The sequence below is a fragment of the Morone saxatilis genome, unplaced genomic scaffold (assembly GCF_004916995.1).
Source record: "Morone saxatilis isolate NCDOM2014 unplaced genomic scaffold, NCSU_SB_2.0 Contig2, whole genome shotgun sequence".
Lineage (NCBI taxonomy): Eukaryota > Metazoa > Chordata > Actinopteri > Moronidae > Morone > Morone saxatilis.
In genome coordinates this window covers 15,385,966-15,403,897 of record NW_023339762.1, presented here as the reverse complement: position 1 = coordinate 15,403,897, position 17,932 = coordinate 15,385,966, and the positions used below count along the sequence as shown (strand labels likewise).

The window sequence follows — 17,932 nt, the reverse complement described above, 5'->3', positions numbered from 1 at the left end:
TCAACATCAGTGAGCCTGCCTGTTAGCTCCACTGCTGAAAAAACCCAATTCCACCAGTTCGTAACCAGGATTTCTGCTAAACCGAACTTTAATCTACATGAACATTTCTGTGACTTTTGAGTATTTTTGAGTAAAATTTTGAGTATAAATATACACACAGACAGTAGGAACAACATGTAATAACCCACAATAATATATTAGGATCTGTTGAGTGGACTTTTCCTCTTTTAAAAATCGTATTTACATTTATAATTTAAATATTATTCTTACAATAAGGTGAAAATTTAAAATACGTTTGGCATTTATGCAGATTGTCGTATGTTTTGTTTACATTCAGGCCAGTACTACTGAAGGTAAAAAAACTTTATATACAGAAAACTGTCAGGGTGAAATGGACAACATCCCACTGTTTGCTCAAGCCCTTTTAGAGCACACACATACAGTGGTAAATACAGGTAATATGTTTAATGACAACCTGTGAGTTATTGGCCATAAGATGAGAAAGAGAAACATTTACAGCATGCTCTTGGTCGTCTATCTCCAGGCCTGGTGACTGTAAAATATTTCAGTCCATGTCTCAACTGAAAATATGAGCTAAGTCCTTTGTAGCCTTGTCATTGGTGTAGAGAGTAAAATGACATGCCTTCCAAGTCCAGCCGTTACAGTTAGGTCTTAAACATCTCATGTAACAGAGTCACAGCTGGTATGTTGGGGATCAATTCTGTGGTCCCGACCAGCGGCCCAGGGTTATGGGATCATGGGATTCTAGCAGACCCCTTACCGGGTGGGTATGGATGCTGATGGCTCGGACCCGTTCACACCCAACCAAATATAGGAGGCTGTTCAGCAAATCGTATGCTGTAATGTGTGTCACACCAAACCCCAACGTCTTCAATTGAAAGAGAATACAGATGTCTTTTGAAGGCCAGGTCTGACTCAGTGATGTGTCATGAGGCCAAATTGTTAATATGTAATGGTGGTTTACCATGAAGCAGGCCTTTAATCCATGACTCCCTATTCAGGAAGAAATGTTAATGTAAATTAACATTAAATCCATATCTTTAGGCCTTAAGAGGCAGTTTGAGCGCAAGCATACCTTATAATCCAAAACCTGAAAAACCCCATTGGCTGATCGATGGCTGCTTTGGTTCTCCCTGTTGGAAAGTGAAAACTATCTGTGGGCACCTGTCAGCTGGCGTGGAATAATATGGTAGGTACGAGAGATGAACAATTTTTGTCCTTCAGAAGTTTTACATGTATTAGAAGCAGGAAAAATGGCAGTGTAAGGGATTTGAGCGACTTTGACAATGCATCAAATTGTTGATGGGTTAGAATGACTGGGTGTCACGAGCATCTCAAAAACTGCAGCTGCTTGTGGGGAAAAAGTGTTCCCCAGTCTGCAAGTTGGTGCAGTACCTAGTCTATAAGTGGGTCCCAAGGGAAGGAAAAGAGGTGAACCGGAGACAGGGTCATGGGCGGCCAAGGCTCATTGATGCACGTGGGGAGCGAAGGCTGGCCCGTGTGGTCTGATCCATCAGATGAGCTGCTGTAGCTCCAACTGCTGAAAAAACCCAATTCCACCAGTTCGTAACAGGATTTCTGCTAAACTGAACTTTAATCTACATGAACATTTCTGTGACTTTTGAGTATTTTTGAGTAAATTTTGAGTAAATATACACACAGACAGTAGGACACATGTAATAACCCACAATAATATATTAGATCTGTTGAGTGACTTTTCCTCTTTAATAAATCTATTACATTTATAATTTAAATATTATTCTTACAATAAGGTGAAAATTTAAATACGTTTGGCATTTATGCAGATGTGTATGTTTTGTTTACTTCAGCCAGTACTACTGAAGTAAAAAAACTTTATATACAGAAACTGTCAGGGTGAAATGGACAACATCCCACTGTTTGCTCAAGCCCTTTTAGAGCACACACATACAGTGGTAATACAGTAATATGTTTAATGACAACCTGTGAGTTATTGGCATAAGATGAGAAAAGAGAAAACATTTACAGCATGCTCTGGTCGTCTATCTCCAGGCTGGTGACTGTAAATATTTCAGTCATGTCTCACTGAAATATGAGCTAAGTCCTTTGTAGCCTTGTCATTGGTAGAGAGTAAAATGACATGCCTTCCAGTCAGCCGTTACAGTTAGGTCTTAAACATCTCATGTAACAGAGTCACAGCTGGTATGTTGGGATCAATTCTGTGGTCGACCAGCGGCAGGGTTATGGGATCATGGGATTCCAGCAGACTTTACGGTGGTATGATCTGATGGCTCGGCCGTTCACACAGACAAATAAGGAGTGCTGTCAGAAATCGTATGCTGTATGTGTGTCACACAAAACCACGTCCTTCATTGAAAGAGATACAGATGTCTTTTGAAGCAGGTCTTGACTCAGTGATGTGTCATGAGGCCAAATTGTAATATGTAATGTGGTTTACATGAAGCAGGCTTAATCCAATGACTCTCTTCAGGAAGAATGTTAATGTAAATTAACATTAAATTCATATCTTAGGCCTTAAGAGGCAGTTTGACGCAAGCATACTTATAATCCAAAACTGAAACATTGCTGATTCGATGGCTGCTTTGGTTCTCTGTTGGAAGTGAATCCTAATATACATTCCCACCCTGTTGAGATGTTGTGATCATTGCATTTGCTCGTTACATGTGACCCTATTGTTTAAGAATTAAACTCAGAGAAGTAGCTTTCCAATTATGGTTTGTTTTTCTTACACAATGGTGCCACCTACTGGGCATAACAGAGACATCTACAGTAAGAACAACAGATAGATGTAAAATTATTATTATTATTTTACAAGAAAACAATGCAGATAAAAACAGAATATGAAAAAAATATATGCAAAGTAAAGGATATGAAACAAAATACACGACTGTAAATAAAAATAATAAATAAATAATAACCAAGGATGGTTATATATTTATGTTTTTATTTAACCATGCTTTACAAATATAAGATAAAACATAATTAACAAAGCTTGCAGGCAAAATAAAAAAGACAAAAACGAAACTCGTATGAGCATATCACTAAACTGCATGCCTTCAATAAACATTTACAATTTAAATATAAGAGATGTCTTGTTTACACACAATATTATTTTGATTAGTTTTAAGTGCAAAAAGGTTATAGTTTAGCTCTCTAATAGTCCATTTTGTTCTCAATGGACATATATTTACAACAATTAACCATATGTCACATGAATACTGCATGAATTACCTCTTAGTCTTGTGTAGGTGTATATGTAACTGTACATGTTATATAACAACGCTGTGCACAGTGACAAATGTCAACAACACACCGTCTAACTCCAGTGACTCAGTGCATCTTATTTTCTATGAGCATGTGAGGCTTTGTGCTCAGTGAACAAAGCCGATAGAAGTTCTGACAGTGGAGGCTGGGTAACTGAGGGCATTAATCATGAATGCCAGCCTCTCACTTTATCTGTGTGATCATTAGGTCATACTTGAGCATGATGATCACTCCCTGGAAATGAGCTCCAGGAGGCTGCTTCCATTATTCATACCTACAAGAGCACAGTCTGACCCCTATTCTTGGAAATGAGACTTAATGAAGGGGGGCCATATTTTTAGGCTCTGTGCTCTTGATATGTCACTGAGTGGCACGTCTTTGTTAGTGATTTCACCTAGTCTCCAGTGCTTCATCCTAAGCAACCTTCTTTCCCAATACCTGCATGATTACACCCACGGGAGGTGACAGGCGTTGCTCAGAATCCTAAAGATGACTTCAAGACAAAAGCTGTCAATATTGGCTGACCTTTTCATCAAAGTTGTGTTTCACAGCTATAAGAGGATCTGACAAAGCTAAAAACTGGGACACCGATTTATGTGGCAGACAGTTATTGCCCCAGGCCAATATTGTGAAAGTGATATTATTATTCTTAATTAATATGGATAGACTGTACTGCATGATCCATTTTTATACATAGTTCATAATGATTAGAGCGATCCTATTTTTAATTTTAACAAGCCTGTTCAAGCATCTTAAGGAATTTGCTTTCTGGTTGTTGGAGGTGTTGTGGTCCATTGATCCAAATATATATGAATGTAGTATAATAAAATAATGTCCACTTTCCCTTCCATCCATTTAGAGTATATTTTCAACCAAAGGGAGGAGGGAATTCCCAAAAGCATTTGACTAAAATGCTTCTTGTTTGTTCTTTTATAACATCGTTTGCGTCTTCCAGGAAGATCAAAAGCCCACAAAAATCAGTTTTGCTCCTCTGCTACAAGAGTAAGTAGAGATAATTAGCTGGCAATATGTATGGATGGTGTGAAGGCTTGATGATGCCTTGCTCATATAATTGGTCTCTGAGGCCCTGACGGTCCACATGTTGAAAAATTGCATAGAAATGAACACATGAAATACTGAGCTTATGTAGTCTGCGGCGATGTTAAATCAGTGACTGCTGACCACATTATGAGAACACAATGAGCAAGTTAATTTTATTATTTAAAAGTGTCAACATGATGTAGATTTAATAATATATATTAAATGTCTATTATTCATTAATTTACTTGGATTAAATGTTTGCTTATCTCATTAATGATTCACTCATTATTTCTGCTCTGAACATGCCCTAAAATAGTCTCCTCAACAACCGATTATGTATGAGATAGCTTTTACATCAACCTTTCATGTCATTCATGTCACCTTACTGTGCCATTCACCATTTGGTTATTGCTGTCTGAAATATCACCTGCTATCTGAAGTAATATTCAAAATCAATGCTGCTGTTAAAACCCACGCAGAATAGTTAATAGAACGTTGCTCTTTGAACATTGTTCTTCTTCTTAAAAGGGCTTAGGATAACCTATTGGAGACGACAAAATCAATTGTACCATACTGTATTGCAGAGGCCACTGCTGGTGGTCGTTTGACTCCAGAGACCAGAAGAATAAGCAGCCTGCATTATATAGCATTGATCTATCCAAATCAATATACTGTGGAATTAAACTATAAATCATAAATATAAGCCATAACAGTATATTTGTTCTGTGGCATGTTCCATAAGCTGAGACAGTGACTGACCAGACCTCCCCAGTGTTTATGCAAAGTCCTCAGAGTTTTGACTGGCAAGCCCAGAACGTCCCCGGGGAAAAGCAGCCATGTATCACGCTGTCTGTTTCATCATTTGTGTAACCGGCTCTCCTAATAATTGAGTAGGGGATATTTTGGGTTCACAGGTCTCTTAATTAAAGGTGCTCAGTCCTCTGACAGATGAGACCATTATCTCTGTAGGGTGTGAATGAATCTGATGTAGCTCATAATGAGTCCATTCCTCGCTTTGCGGGGAACAGATCAAAATGTGTGACAGTCTCGTGCAAAGTTGCATAATGTTCTGAAACATGCTGTTCCTCTTCCTCGCAGCTCCTGCTGCTCTAACAACCTGTAAATTATCAAGGAAACCAGTGTTTTTCTTTTTTTGTTTTGATGGACTCCTCAGCAAAAGAGCAGATGTAATGGATTTGATTTTCCAGTTCAATCAATCGGCCTTGAATTCATGTCCAAAAGCTAAAGTGACCATTAAGGTTTACAGCTTAACGCTCACTCAAGTATCTGACATTTGAGACTTGGGAATTAATAACAGAGCAATTATCCTCTGTCTGGGTCTGAGATGTTAGCAGGTTACAATTTGCTGATAGAGAATCAGTTTTGGTCACAGCATATAATTATGTAATTTTTATGAAGACTGTAGTTGTGTGTAAAATAGCTGGATTAAAGACATGGTGAGCATTAATGCAAACTGCATCTAACTGTTGCATTATAGAAGGATGTAGTCAATTTGAATCTTACATCTTGAGAAAGATTTTTTATATTATATATTATTTTTTTGGAGATGCTGCAATTATCTGCCCTTTATTCACTACCTGTACTGACATAATTAGACCTTTTAATGGCTCACTTCTATTTCTACAGTATTTCTTTTCTACAACTAATTGGGTAGTTAACTGTTGGGAGGTGGCTTCACATCTTTCCCTTTTTCGGTTTGGGAAGACTTAAAAATGAATTACATAGATACAGTACATATAAATAACTGCAGCAGAGTGAAGCACCGCCACCTTGGCTCTGATTCAACACCACACCGCCTTGTCATTTCACACTCAGCTGGAGCTCAAATCAAGGCCAATTTACAATGAAAGGGTAGCTGGAGAGAATGAAACTCTATTTATTATTCCTTCCGGCTTTTTGCAACTGGAACCATGGACCTGTCCTCCTCCTTTTTACTCCCACTCGCCTTTGAATGCTTGCAACAAAAGACTCCCATCTCTGCTCCTCCAGTAATGATTAGTCTTTGTAATTTGCCCACACATAGCCTGGACAAAAAACTCGGACATCAATCAATTTTATAGAGTGTAACCTCTGTTAACCTTTTAAAATGGAAAGCAATATGTTTTCGTGTCCATGGTATATTGTTTGTCTATAATGCTACCAGGTACTTCTGAAATAACACATATTAAGCAAATTATCATCTAGTTTATTATCACGTATGTATTCTGGCACTGGCACTGGTCTGTGCATTTGTGAATTGCCTTTTTCTGTTCACAAGCTGGTAGCAATGCATAACATTACCTTTTTGGAAACCTTTCAAAAAAACTAAACATATTTATATAGCTCGTTCTTGTAGCCCTTCACAATCTTACATTTATGTTTTCTAATCTACCCAAATAAAGTATCTTAATCTCCTTTTTTTATTCTTACATTTAGTGTTTTCCTTGTAATTTCCCATCACATCACGTTTGCCATTGGCAGTCTTATCACCGCACAATGTGATTGGGTCCGACTCCCTTAGCGAGCTCTATGAGAAAGGTGCCTTTCTGTTGATGCAGCTCTTCCTCACATTCATAACAACTTCCCTTTTCAGGGCGAGTGCAAGGCAGATCTGTGCCAGCTGTCTTTAGACATGGATGCTGTCAGGTCGTCTGTACACGAGTCCAGACTATTAGCCCTGCCCTGGGCAACGCTGAAACAATGCAGTCTGGGTAATCGACCCCTTTTAATCTGGAAAAGGAGACATGTGACTATACTGTGTAACTCAGAGAAAGACAAATCCAAAAGAAATTGTAGACCGTTTTTAATCTCCTTAATTTCCTGACAGATTGTTTGGCAGGCCACAGCACTCCCACAAACTTCTGTTTTCACCCTCTGTGAGTACACCATGTTTTTACTGAAACTGAATAAAATGAGTCTGGCATACGCTGACTGAAACTAAATTGGGGCATCATAGTGGTTTCAGAAAAATGTTCAAACTCGGGGTTGGCTTTAAAAAATAAGAGCGACTCCAGAGCAGCATTATATTGCAGTTTTCAAAAAAGTGTTTTAAATGAGAATAATGGAAAGAACTGCTTTATGATATGCTGTTATCCACAGTGCTAATGCGTAATGTAATTTTGTCCATGAAGTATAGACGTATAGAGAATCTGTTTGCAAAGCAATAAGTGATGGACTCAGGATGTTCACCTTTTCACCTATAGGTGGCGTATTCAGGTTAAGATTTGGTGACAAGCTTTTTTTCGAATTCTAGTTGGCAGGAAAACTGAACATAAATTGCCAGTGTAGGTAGTTTCTAAGAAGCCAAGCTCAGAGTATGGCTCCAGTCAGTGGGAGCAGAAATTGTGTCTTTAGAAAGTACGTTTAACTGCCACTAAAAGGTAATATAGCACAATCTAAATCTTCTGCAGCAGCCTGCTCCTTGCCTTTCCTGAACCAATGCCCTAAATTTATAATTTTTTTTACTGAAATTGATGCTTGTATATCCATCATTACCTCTATTATTATCATTCCATGAGTTGTCATTTTCGGTGTTGTACAGGCAGGTCACATAGTTTTAACTGCTGCCTTGTCTGTGTGCAGGCATGTGAAAGCAGATCAGTATGTATGTAAAAAAAAAAAAAAAAAAAACCCAAACCTAAACCTTCTCTCCCACAACAGCAACGCTTTCTGAGAAATGTGATGTGATACTGAGCTGGCACATTTCACTGCACTTCTGTGAAAGCATAAAATTCACGTTGTACAGCAGAACTGAAGCACTGAAAATTACATCCTGTCTTACAGACAATAAATCGTATTATTTCGTCAGGAAGCGAGCTCCCTTTGAGTGTTCCCCATCGACTCCTCCTATAATTGGTGAAACTGTGATATAAATCAGATAACAACCTTTCTTTGGATTTCTTCTTCTGATGCTTAATTGAGCCCAGTTGTGACTTAAAATGGGGTTATTTCATAGATTCCTTTTGCTGACACAGTTCGTCTTTTACCTTGTGTCTCACCATTTAAAATCATCCTTTTTGTGGTACAGGCTGCAAAGTGGGTCTGAACAATTCCCTCCACATGAGTAGAACAATAGAACAAAGAGAAATATAATGCAATTGTGACAAAATCGAGGTGGAAAATGTTTCTGACATTAAAGGTTATTTTTGGGGAAATTTAAGAGCCAAAAAAATCCCTCAGACAATCAACCCTTTGAGCAATTGCTGATTCTTCTTTCATTTAAAGGTAACTTCCACCAGCCTGTATTGAGAAAATTCACAATAAAACAATCTGTAGCCATTTTGCATCAAACAAAGATAACCACATTTATTTTGAAAGTATAAAATTTCACACTATAAAGGCCACTTTTCAGGGTAAATCGACAACCTTTCTGTAAGATTTACACAGAGAAATACCATGTCCCTCTCTGCTGGTCTAACACACTGTCCAGTTCTGTGGCAAAATAAAAGAATTGTTCTACTCCACCACAGAAAGTAGTTGGCAAGATCTGAATAATTTACTCGATACAGGAAAATGGCAGGAGAGTGAGAATTCCTGACTTGTACATCCCACAGAGGAGCAGGTATTCTGATTTTCTCTCTCATTATCAAACCGGCTTACAGGCACAGCTTGACGTTACAGGCACTGTTTGCCTTCTACTGGGAGACTGAAAAAAGAAATCTGCAGTTGACATTCTTTACAATGGCACCAGTCAGGCCACAAGAGCAACCCCATGGAGAGAGCATCCTCTGTCTGTACAAGCAGAACCACTTGTACTGCAGACCTCGCTGTCAGAGGCCGTTGGGCTCACTGCAGATCTGGTGAGGTGTCCAGACTTTTGAGCGTAGCGTTCACATTCCTACTCACTAACTGTGACGTGGTGCCCACTGAGGTAGAACAGTTGTACCAAAAGACTTATTTATAAAGTATACAAATGAGTAACAGTCACATCAATAAACTTAAGAGTGGAGTCGTTAGGGGGAGGGGGGAGAAAATAACGTCACATTTCACCCACATTTTCAGCACAATATGTAGACCACTGACATGTCTGGATATCTGAAATACTCCCTTCCAGCACAAACCACTCCTGCAATTCTTTCCCTTTCAGGCATAATGGCGGTTTCACAGATACTCAAACTGTATTATTGCATCTACAAGCCGGTGGGAACAATTCAGTTGTGAAATCACTAGCTCCGGTGATCTCGGCATGTGAAATCTATCCTTCCCACTCTCACACACATTATTCAAGAGTGCAAACAAAAAAACAAAGATAAGTCAACAAAAGGGAACTAAAGCAGACACTTGTCATGTCAGAGAGGGCACATTCCCATACAGAAGTCGCGTTTCCACCGCAGATACTTTCCCCAGGGACTAGGAACCTTTGGAGTAACTTGCGTTTCCACCGCAGGGACCTGGTTCTACTAAATCTTTTCGGGGGCATTATTTTACCCCTCACAAAGTCGCTGCTTGTTGGGTAGTATTTTCCAAATCTACAGGAAATTTTGGGGTGGTGCTTGCAGCACTGAACATTTCTGATTGGTCAAGTACTTGCTTGCTTGTGACACATCAAGATGGAGAAGAAAGCATACGACAGATGGACCGATGATGTACATTGTTATATTGACTAATTTGCCTAATCTTTCTGGATCTTTAAACTGCGGTGGAAACACAGACAAAGGGCTGAGGGAACTTTTTAGTTCCCTGAAAAGTAGGTCATGGGACTAAAAGTTCCAGATACTTTGGGTGGAAACACAACATGTTCGTCGACACTCCTTCCACAATAAAGAGGAATCTGTGACATCCCTTATGAAGGCTCCCGTCTCCCCTGAAGGCTGGAATGGGCTAAGCGAGCTGACTGGTTCCCGGCAGGGTGGGCAAGGCTAAGCTGGGCTGTGCGGTGCTTACAGCTGGACACCCAGCCCTCTGTGTGGACTAGGACCAGCTGCTGTCCATCAAACTGCCCGTCCCCTTGCGGGTGATGATGCTTTCTGTCGACTTAAGGAGCCTCTCTAGACAGGGCGCGTTGATTTTACTGGGCGGAGGGCCCCTGGGCACCAAGTCTGTCTTAGTGTGGCTGTCTGTGCTGGAGGACACAGCGCTGTCCTGCGTTAGGTCTCTGTCTCTGGGGGACAGCAGGTGCCTGGGGCCAGCCTGGGCCTGCTCTGCTGTAGGGGAGCAGATGGGTGAAGTGTGGAGCCACTTCAGGTTACTGGCGGAGTAGGCTCCAGGAGGAGTGAGGTCGGTGACTCTCAGGGATTTGACGCCAGCTGGAGGGTCACTGATGGTGACAGGGCTCACAGCTGCATTGGTGGTCACTGGAGATAGCTATTGGGAAAGAAAGAATATTTGTTTAGTTTATATACTTTATTTATATAGTTCATTATTCATAATTCCCAACTTTGGCGCCCCCCAGTGGTAGTATCTGACCTGGGAACACTAAGATGAATAGGCTGAAAGCAACACAAACTGCACCAATTCACATTGAGATGTTCTCTTTTTTGTGCAAATAAATAATACCCCATCAGAATAATATGAAAGATCACATTAAAAACAAAAATCACATATTTGTTTTAGTAACTGGGTGGAAGCACAACAAGCTCAAAACATGACATTTGCATATAAAAATATAAAAAAAAATAAAATGTTTTTCTGTTTTTTTATTTACGCATTCAGCAGACATTATATTATAACCAATACTTGCTCTCCCTCTGTTTTGGTCTCTCACAGCTCCCTAAAGAAACATCAAGCTCTTTAGCAACTAAATGTTCAGCTTTGTTCAGTAGCTGGTTGTTAAATTAATCTGCCTGCTGTTTGGTGCACTTCATACACTGAGTTTATCAGAGCTTTATCCCTGAAAATCAGCTTCCTGCTGTGGCTGAAAACAACACTGATGAGAGCCAAAACAATTGAAGCTGGAAAGGAAGTAAAGCTCCACTGTAGAGCTACGAACTGCAGAACTGGGTGATAAACATGTGTGCATTTGTCACTATGAGTGATCCCTTTCACACTATAAGTAGTCATTTAATCTACTGACAATATAAAAAGGTTATTATAGCAGCTGTAAAAGTTACGGTGTACCGTTATGAACAGTTCTTTGTGGTGAAATTCCGTTTATGGACGAGGGTGGGTGTCAGATTAGCCACAGAAATAAATCTTCCCCAATTAAATGGCAAAGGGAATGTTCCAGGTAGTACTCTAACCTTTCTTATTTTCCCCTTAGGGACACTCCTCCGAAATTACCTTTTCTCTCTGTCATGTTTCTTAGCGAACTGAGACTGCAGTAATACCTCAGTTAAAAAATAGCTTTAATCCTCCTCCCATTCCCAGAGCCTGGTGATTAAATAATAATTAGATATTTTAGTCCCTCTTTCACTGCGTCGTCCACCATATGTTCTTTGGCAGCCAGGCCGCTGTCTTACTCTTACACAACAGTTCAGGTCTTTCTTGTTTTTTTCTTACCTTCGGTTTCTTGGTAGGAACGGCTTCCTCTGTCTGTGACAGCGAGTTGGTCTTGGAGTTTACCATTAGGGAACCAGGCTCTTCAGATATCCTCCATTTTCAAGAATGATTATTAATATATTTCTCCCTGAAAAAATGGAAAGAAGGAGAGGAATGAGAGAAAGAAACACAGAGAGACAGAGTTATTACTCAAGCTACCAGAAATGAATCTGAGTAATCTACCAAAAAATCTTGCCAACCTTCTCTTTAAAATCTTATCTCTTCATCAAACTCTCACAGGGAAACACACAATCTTGAACAGAGTGAACATTTATTCTCACTCAGGCAAAGGCCGTTTACCTGTGTGGTGGTGGTGTGTCGGGGGGGGGTGTCTTAAGTACATTTCTCACATGTTTTGAGATCACACGGTGCCCGATTTACTATATTTCTGCTTCCCTCGTACAATATAAAACACCAAAGCCACAGCGGTCTCCAACAGCGTCATATGCTGAAAAAAAAACTAGACTGGTGGACGAGTTCTTGTTGGGAGGTTGGCAGCAGATAGGCAGTGTCCCATAACTCCCACCCGTCAGAACCAGATGGTTGGGGTAGGGATTAGCCTGTGTCATATGATCAGCACCTTCCTTGCTATACTCCATTCAGGAGGCCATGTTAAATTCATGTGAAGATTATCCACAACAGTGACTGCTAAAAATCACTTTGATCCTAGTCTACCATTGTGTTGCTTGCAGGGGCTGGCCAGCTGGCAACACAGAGCAGGCACAGGGAGTGACGGAGGAGGGGGAGGGGAGGGGGTTTTAGGGTCCACCTTCCAGCTCTGCCCTGGCTGTCTGCAAGGGAGGAGGCTGCACACCCACTCTTTGTCTCCCACATGAGGCAGCAGCTGGTGGGGTGAGGGCCTCCAATTAGTCTGGTGCCAAACTCAGCAGCACTTTATTTTATATCGGTGTACCTTATGCCAAAGCTCACAGTGACGGCTGCTCGGAAAGGACAGGCTAAGGTACCAGTAGTGCTGCTTTAATTCTTCTAATCTGAAGAAAATGGCAACATGAACTGCAATTCATTTGATGTAAAATATATATCATGGGTGATATGATCATTAAGGTGCTGTGATTCTATAAAATTTTGTTTTCCCATTTAATGATTTAAATGAGATTTATTGTTTTGGTTAGAAGGGAGTAGGACTTCTCCTTTAAAAGGGTGATATCCATTATACTGTCTGGCAATGGAGAGCTAATCGAGCAGACACAAGTGTGCTGCTTTCACAGTGGAGCCTGATTAATTTTTAACAAAGAATGCCCAGCTATATGTGAGAGCCAGCCATCTCTGCAGTAAATTTATCTGAATGTGTGGGGGGTAGCAGCTCCTCGCAGGCAACCTGCTGTGAAGCCATGTGTCCACCAGACACGTTAGAGACCACTTTTGACCACAGACTGAAAACGCCATCTAGCCATTGTGATTGGTATTTGCCTGCGGTTCAATATATTGTAGGTTGTGGTTCTTTATCATTTTAGAGGAAGCTGAAAGAACTGGGATTACTATTTCAGGCAAAAAGTCAAATATTTTATACTATTATAATATATATATATATATAGTATATATAGTATATATATATATATATATATACTGAATATTATATATCTCCTGCGTCTGTGTCATTCTTCCATGTATAACAGTATGTGAGACACGCTGAGGACACTTACCCCATGCAGGGGTTCTGCAGAACACCCATGATCCTCTGGATCCTGTCCATGGCCACGCTCTCCTGGAAACTGCTGAGTCCTGGAAAAGAAGAAAGTTGTACCATGAGCCACGTGAACTGTGTTGACTGTGAGCTGAGTCTGTGGAGCATATGGGCTGTGTGAAATGTGAACAGGCTCCCTGCCTCTGTGGCCAGAAAGTGTTGGGTCACACAAGGTCTGGGCTTGACAAAGATCCCAAATTAAGTAGTTCTCAGAGCCTGTCTGAACATGGCGTTATCTGCCAGAGACCCGCATAATGCCTATCAGACAACTCACAAACAGCAGCTGCTTTACTGGAGACTGTGATACAGTATGTTCTCACTCACCTCTGCCAAGCAGCTAATTTACAAGGAAGTCTGAAGTGTGACACTTGTTCTCAACTGGTAAAAAACCAACATGTGTTTTTTAACTCTTAAAAAGGGGTAATTTTAAAACAGCGCCGTTGCTAAGTGAACCTTTCCCCAAATTTGCTCCATTATAAAAAGGCACACACACAGGAAATACTTGTGGTTACTTGATAGTCCTACAACAATACATGTTTCAGACATCTCTTTCTCAAATCTCAGGGACACATATTCCATAAAGAGTGGCACGCTGTCTTTCCAGTCTATTGTTTTTCTTTAAGCAGAAGAAAGACAGGAACAGGAGAGACAAACATATAGACAGAGGTGTAGACTCAACTAACAAATGGTTGTGTTAAACAGTATGAATCTAGTCATGTTTTTCTAAAGACAAAAAATAGGAAAGATATTAAATGGCCAACTTACGTTCTCTGTATCTCCCTGAACGAAGGCCATTCAAGATAGATGACAGTGGATGAATGTAGCACCGTAGCTCCATGCACTGAAAATAAATTAGAAAAGATTATAGGTGATATATTTCTGCAAAACATGCTTAAAAACCTTTTCAACAGCTGATATCGAACTGGCTTCCACAAACTTGTTATTTTATTTTAATATATAGTTGCTCAACATTATTTAGATAACACCTAAACTGTCATGTTGATTCACTGAGTTTAATTTATGATAGACCGACTCCAGTTCTTCAGAAAAGCATGACTAATTCTGCGTGTACAGTTTAAGAGGAAGATCATCTTTACTGGAACTGTCATGCGTGAGACACTGTAAAACCAGCAGCGAGTCAATATAGGTGATAGGGCACGCTCTAGTTTTGCTGACACTGTCAACCACCTCCTGTGGGTAACAGACATCCAATCTCAGAGGTGCTTACCTTACGGCTGAAAATTCGGCTTTTCTCTGACACGTTGGAAATGAGCTGCCGTTCCCTGCACTCCTCCTCCATGGAGCCGCGAGGTCTCTTCAGTGCTTGCTGAGTGTTTTTGCCATTCGTTTTTTCTCCTTGTTGTGTTTTACACAGTCCAATGGTGCTGTCCCATGTCTCCGTGCAGCCAGGGGGAGATCCCCGACTGGAGGCCTCCCTGACCTCGCTCCAGTTACTGACGCCCTCCTTCACCTCGCCGCTCCGGCAGCAGCTGCTGTCAGATGGACCCAGGTGTGGCGGGGTGCTGGGGGATGGAGCAGACTCTGTCTGGCTGTGCTTTCTGGTACAGTCAAACTCCTGTTCGCTCTCATTGTCCTCATAGTCACTAGCCAGCCAGTCAATGGAGTTGTCCGAATCTGTAGCAGACATCCTCGGCTGCAGGCTCTAACTAGCACTGACCATCACTGACCTGACAGACAGAAAGTCATAGTTAATATAATTCAACAATAAACAAAAAAATAGAATAAAATTCAACAGTGAAAAGCAGCCGGCAGCACAGTAATGAAGATGAGAAACTATAGCTAGAAGCTAACATATTGGAGCAGCCATATCAAAGCTTAGGTATATGCAGTAGGAGACAAAATACCCTACTGAAGTGTCCTTGGACAAACACAGCAGGTTAGTCTGGATAAAAAAAACAACCCTGCACCTCCAACCAAACAGGCATGAATAAATGGAGAGACACAGCAGAGCAGATGGTGGCAGTGAGACAACAGTTGTTGAGACCACAATGACCTGTTTGTTTTGCAGATGCAACACCTGAGCCAGTAAACTAGCCACCATCAAAAGCAAACAGCCTCGTGTCCACAGCGATCTTGAAATCTTTTGTCTCTCGCAGTTACTGTGACTATAAATCTCCACATCACGACGTCACACTACAACAAATATCTTACATTTCTTACATTTTACAATCGCCAGCTGGACTCATTTCCCCCCATTTTGGTTCTATAAGCTGGTTCCTGCCAGCTGCTACCACCACAATCATTCATAAACATTGTTAGCTTGTTTATTCAAAGGGGGCAGAGGTCTGCCACCATGACGACCAGTGCCCCACACTGCGGACCTCCCATCACAAGTGACACTTGTTTTTTACAAAATGAGAGACTGCTTGTTCACAACATGCAGAATGCCTCGTGAATAAAAACTCCTCTGACCAAATGCTCTTCACGGATGCTTGATTTCTTAGGATCTTTGCATCTCTTCAACATGTGTTTCCTCAGCGATTAGTAGGTAAAAGGAAGTGAGAACAGCATCTTTGGCACAGGGATTAGTTTTGGTGTTTTGAGTGCTTAACACGTGGCAGGTCTCTCATCTCCTGTGAAATCTTAAATACTTGGATGTTTCCGTTTTGCTGGTTATAATGTGGCTCCTTGGGTAGCAGACACCACAGTTAACCGGTTTTAGTGAAAACAAAACGACGTGCAAAAGAAGATGTTTGTGCAGTGGTCAGGCGATCGCACACACAGGGGGAACAGCTGTAATAAAATACTGAGTGGATTTTATAGCCAAATGTTCAGAGCATGGAATTATACAGTATCAACATTCAAGATCGCATCAAAGAGTTCAAACTAATATGTAGCTGCTGCTGTTTTAATATTCAATCCCAGGTGGTGCTTTAAAAACACAAGTATAAAGCAACACACAACGGTAAAATATGGTAAACGTATAACTCCTTATTATAATCTACTGTGTATTAAATTAAAACCTGTTTCCAGTTATTACTCTAACTGTAATATTAAATAAATCTTGATAAAGAAATAACATTTTATCTACTTAAAGCTTAAGTCTGTGCAAAGAAACTTTTGTTCAATATCACACATCACATATATCTTATTATATCCTGGCATACATCCTGTAATACAATAATCTTCTAAGTCTTCTATAAGCAGAATTCCTACAACCATATTCTTAACTCAATTCAGCTGAACGGATATGGTATAAAGTGAGTGCCATGACTTCCTTTTAGCATTAGTTTATACAGTTAATTCTGTCATAAAACAACACACACATACCACACTTGCTCAAATACTCTCCTGTCCCGGGCCTTTGAATACACCACACACAGGCCTGCAGTGCAGTGTTTTCGGACATAAATTCAAATAGCTGCTGCACTACTGATAACAGCTTCTAGATACACATATGCTTTTATATGACACACATTTCTCTCTGATAAAATACACTCGCACCAGATAGCCTTTATGAGCTCCCTGTCCCTATGTGTGGAGGTGCGGCACACGAACAGAGATGCCCTCCACTTCACACACACACTAATTTAAGAAAACGACGAAAAAAACGAATTAAAAGAGAGTAATTCTCTCCACCCAGAGGATCAAACATTACAATCTTAACCCCCCTCACATGAGAAAAATCAGATAATGATAAGGTGAATGATCCGACCCACCCGCCTACAGTAAATGCAGGTTTCACATCAGCTGGGTAACAGACACAATAGACTTCCTCGTCAGTCATAGTAAATGCATCAGCATGCACTGTTAGATTATATAAAACCAACCAACAAACAAAAACGGACAGAAAGGAAGAATTATCATTACCACGCCTTTATGTGTCATGTCACATCATTAATCCCTCACACACACAAATAAATGTTTATATGCGATCCTGTCTGCGTCAAATTCCTCTGGAGGATTTTTAAAAATAAAATCACACACACATACTATATACATATAGGCTATATACATTTTTTTTTTTAAAAACCCAGTGAGGTTTTATTTCTGTGAGGATAAAGATGTGGATGAGCGATGAGCGGCACCTACCTTCCCAGGATGGAGCGGCTGGTTTTAAACTCTCTCCCCGTTGTTCAGCGGTAAATCCAGCAGGACCGTCGGGCTGAGAGCAGCTGATGTGTTGGACGTGCGCTGTGTGAGTGTGGGGACACGATGCAACCAGCGATCGGCCCCGTGTTGCTTCTCCCAAGGCAACGTGTCTGGGAGGGCGGGACTAGCGGGGGCAGGCGCTCCCATTTGCTGCTCCGACGCCCCCGATCGACGAATCGGCTTCTGCCGTCCGTGCAGCCGCGGAGCGATAGGCGAGCCCGGTTTATATGCAAATGACATGGAAATGTCACAAACACGTGGACACGCGGATCGGTTTCATTTCAGCAGCTGGGCAAAAAAAAAAAAAAAAAA

General features: G+C 40.8%; 1 protein-coding gene across 1 annotated transcript; it reads right to left on the bottom strand.

The window, feature by feature from the left end:
- Positions 1-8,604: 8,604 nt before the first annotated feature.
- On the bottom strand, positions 8,605-17,717 carry LOC118330152. The gene is made up of 6 exons (XM_035664598.1): positions 17,561-17,717; positions 14,736-15,195; positions 14,273-14,348; positions 13,467-13,545; positions 11,764-11,890; positions 8,605-10,629 (listed from the first exon to the last, which is right to left on the bottom strand). The coding sequence occupies exons 2-5, from the start codon at positions 15,153-15,155 to the stop codon at positions 11,863-11,865; spliced, it is 603 nt and encodes a 200-aa protein (XP_035520491.1). The 5' UTR covers positions 15,156-15,195; positions 17,561-17,717; the 3' UTR covers positions 8,605-10,629; positions 11,764-11,862.
- Positions 17,718-17,932: the final 215 nt, after the last annotated feature.